Here is a 3301-nt window from a genome sequence, read left to right on the forward strand (position 1 = left end):
CCCCCCCCCCCCCCGGGTCAGGAGGCGCCGGCGCCGATTCAGCCACTTTATTTGCAATAAACACCGGGGGGGCGTGGCCTCGGCAAGCCCCGCCCCCAAACCACACCTCCCAAATAAGGAGGGGCTCCGGAGGCCCCGCCCTTCCATCGAGTTTAAGGGCGGGGCTCTGAGGAGAGGCCCCGCCCCCTCACGCAGCCCGCCGCCCCCCCCCGTCAGGGGGCGGGGCCTGGCTGCGGCTCCGCCCCCCGGGTAGGGGGCGTGGCCTGCGGGGAGGGGGCGGGGCCGTGACGTCGCTGGTGCTTGCGCAGCCCCGCCCGCGCCCCGAAGCGCTTGGGGCAGAGCGGGCAGGCGAAGGGGCGGGGCTCCGGGGGGGCGGGGCCTGCGGGACACGCCCCCGGGGCCGCCATGTTGGGGGCGGCCATGTTGGGTGTGGCCGTGCTGGGGGCGGCCATATTGGAGGCGGCCATGATGGGCGTGGCCATGTTGGGGGCGGCCACGTTGGGCGTGGTCGTAGTGGGAGCGGCCATGTTGGGCGTGGCCATGTTGGGGGCGGCCATGTTGGGCGTGGCCAAGTTGGGGGTGGCCATGTTGGGCGTGGCCAAGTTGGGAGCAGCCATATTGGGTGTGGCCATATTAGAGGCAACCATACTGGGCGTGGCCATGTTAGAGGCGGCCATATTGGGTGTGGCTATATTTGAGGCGGCCATATTGGGTGTGGCCATGTTGGGGGCTGGCCATATTGGGCCCCCCCATGGGGGCGGCCATTTTGGGGCCCGCCCCTGAGGATGGCCATGTTGGGGGCCTCCCATGGCGGCAGCCATATTGGGTGTGGCCACGCTGGGGGCGGCCATATTGGGTGTGGCCACGCTGGGGGCGGCCATGTTGGGGCCCCCCATGGGGGCGGCCATGTTGGGAGCGCCGAAGGCGGCGGCCATGTTGAGGCCACCGCAGTCCATGGGTCCCCCGGCGGCGGCCATGTCGTGACCCGGCGTGACGACGGCCATGTCGCGATCGGAGGCGGCGGCCATGATGCGTCCCGGTGCGGTGGCCATGTTGTGGGCAAGTCCCGTGGCCATGTTGGGCCCAAGTCCGGTGGCCGTGTTGGCCCCAAGTCCAGTGGCCATGTCGTGGCCGACGGTGGCCATATTGTGGCCTGGTTGAGCACCGAGATCATGGCCAACGCCGGCGGCCATGTCGTGGCCGACGGTAGCCATATTGTGGCCCGGTCGAGCCCCCATATCATGGCCAACACCGGCGGCCACGTTCCGTCCGACTCCAGCAGCCACGTTGGCGGCCAAACCTTGAACTCCGGTAGCCACCGCCCCGCAGCCCGGCCCGGCGGCCACCTTGTGGCCCTCGTCCCCCTCCCGCTTGCCGTGCGTCCTCTCGTGCTTGCGCAGCCCCGAGGCGCCGCCGAAGCCCTTCCCGCAGCGCCCGCAGGCGTAGGGCCGCTCGCCCGAGTGCGTCCGCCGGTGCTTGCCCAGCGCCGCCCGCTCGCCGAAGCCTTTGCCGCACTCGCCGCAGCGCCAGGGCCGCTCGCCCGTGTGGGTCAAGCGGTGCCGCTTGAGGTCCCAGGAGGCCACGAAGGCTTTGCCGCACTCGCCGCAGCGCCAGGGCCGCTCGCCCGTGTGGGTCCGCCGGTGCACGGCCAGGTCGGCCGGCTGCCGGAAGGCCTTGCCGCACTCGCCGCAACCGTAGGGCTTGACGCCTTGGTGCGCCCGCTGGTGCCGCCGGTAGCTGGAGGGGTCGGAGAACATCCGGCCGCACTGCGGGCACAGGTAGGGCCGCTCGCCGGTGTGGACGCGCTGGTGGCTCTGGTAGGAGGAGAGCTGGGTGAAGGACTTGCCGCAGGTGCCGCAGGCGTAGGGCTTGCGCGGCGCGTGGATGCGCTGGTGGCAGGCGAGCGAGGACGAGCGGCCGAAGCTCTTGCCGCACTCGGCGCACAGGAAGGGCCGCTCGCCCGTGTGGCTGCGCTGGTGGTTGCGGAGGTCCTTGCGCTCGGCGTAGGCTTTGGGGCAGGCGCCGCAGCGGTGAGGCCGAAGGCCGGCGTGGCCCCGCCGGTGCTTGCGGTAAACCGAAGGGTCGGCGAAAGATTTGGGGCAATCCGGGCAGGAGAAGGGGCGTTCGCCGGTGTGGGCGCGCTGGTGGATGGTCAGCTTGGAGAGGGTGCCGTAGGATTTGGGGCAGGCGGCGCAGGGGAAAGGGGGGAGCGGGGCGAGGGCAGGCGGAGCACGGCGCGCCGGCGGCGGGCTCGGCGGCGGTGGCATCTCCGGGGGCTTCGGTGGCGTCTCCGGGGGGTTTGGCGGCGTCTCCGGGGGTTTTGGAGGCGTCTCCGGGGGCTTCGGAGGCATCGCCGGGGGGTTTGGGGGCATCTGCGGGGGGTTTGGGGGCATCTCCGGGGGCTTCGGGTGCGTGCGGCGCGGCGCTGGTGGTGGCTCTGGAGGCGGCCGTCGCGGTGGTGGCATCTGCGGACGCTTTGGTGGCACCGCGGGACCGGGTGGCGGCACCTCTGGAGGTGGTGGTGGCACCTCTGGAGGTGGTGGTGGCATCTCTGGACCTGGTGGTGGCACCTCGAGACCTGGTGGTGGCACCTTGAGACCCTGTGGTGGCACCTTGAGACCCTGTGGTGGCATCTCCGGCCCTGGTGGTGGCACCTCCAGGTGTTTTGGCCACGTCCATCGCGGCGCCGGCATCTCCAGGTGCTTCGGGGACATCCATGGGGGTGGCGTCACCTCCGGAGGTGGCGGTGGTGGCATCTGGGGACGCTTCGGACGCCTGCGGTGGCCGTGGCGGCTCGGGACCTGGTGGCGGCGGCACCTCTGGACCTGGTGGTGGCACCTCCGGACCCGGTGGCGGTGGCACCGCGGGACCTGGTGGCGGTGGCACCTCGGGACCTGGTGGCGGTGGCACCTCGGGACCTGGTGGTGGCACCCATGGGTTCCTCCATCACCGCGGTGGCACCTCCGGACCTGGTGGTGGCACTCTTGGACCTGGTGGTGGCACCGGTGGCGCCGGGGAAGGTCTCGGCGCGGGCGGGACACCGGAAGCGGCGCCCCGGCTTCCCGGTGGGCGCCGGGGGGACGGGGACGTCCCCGCGGGTGCCACCACGGAGGTCCAGGTCCTGGAGGTCCCCACTGGTGTCACCTGGGGGCGTCCCGTGGGCGTTGCGTCGGGGCTCTTCGGGGGGGTCGACGTGGGGGGCGTCACGGGCACGGGTGACATCGTGGGGGGGGCCTTGGGCGCCATCTTGGTGGCCTCGGTGGGTGACATCTTGATCTCCGTGGGTGACATCGTTGAGGTC

General features: G+C 72.1%; 1 protein-coding gene across 1 annotated transcript; it reads right to left on the reverse strand.

The window, feature by feature from the left end:
- Nucleotides 1-212: 212 nt before the first annotated feature.
- LOC118261620 (zinc finger protein 668-like) lies at nt 213-2714 on the reverse strand. The gene has a single exon (XM_035572522.2). It carries the CDS (start codon nt 2712-2714, stop codon nt 213-215), a length of 2502 nt encoding a protein of 833 aa, XP_035428415.2.
- Between the last annotated feature and the right edge of the window lie 587 nt (nt 2715-3301).

This window comes from Cygnus atratus, unplaced genomic scaffold (genome assembly GCF_013377495.2).
Source record: "Cygnus atratus isolate AKBS03 ecotype Queensland, Australia unplaced genomic scaffold, CAtr_DNAZoo_HiC_assembly HiC_scaffold_163, whole genome shotgun sequence".
Lineage (NCBI taxonomy): Eukaryota > Metazoa > Chordata > Aves > Anseriformes > Anatidae > Cygnus > Cygnus atratus.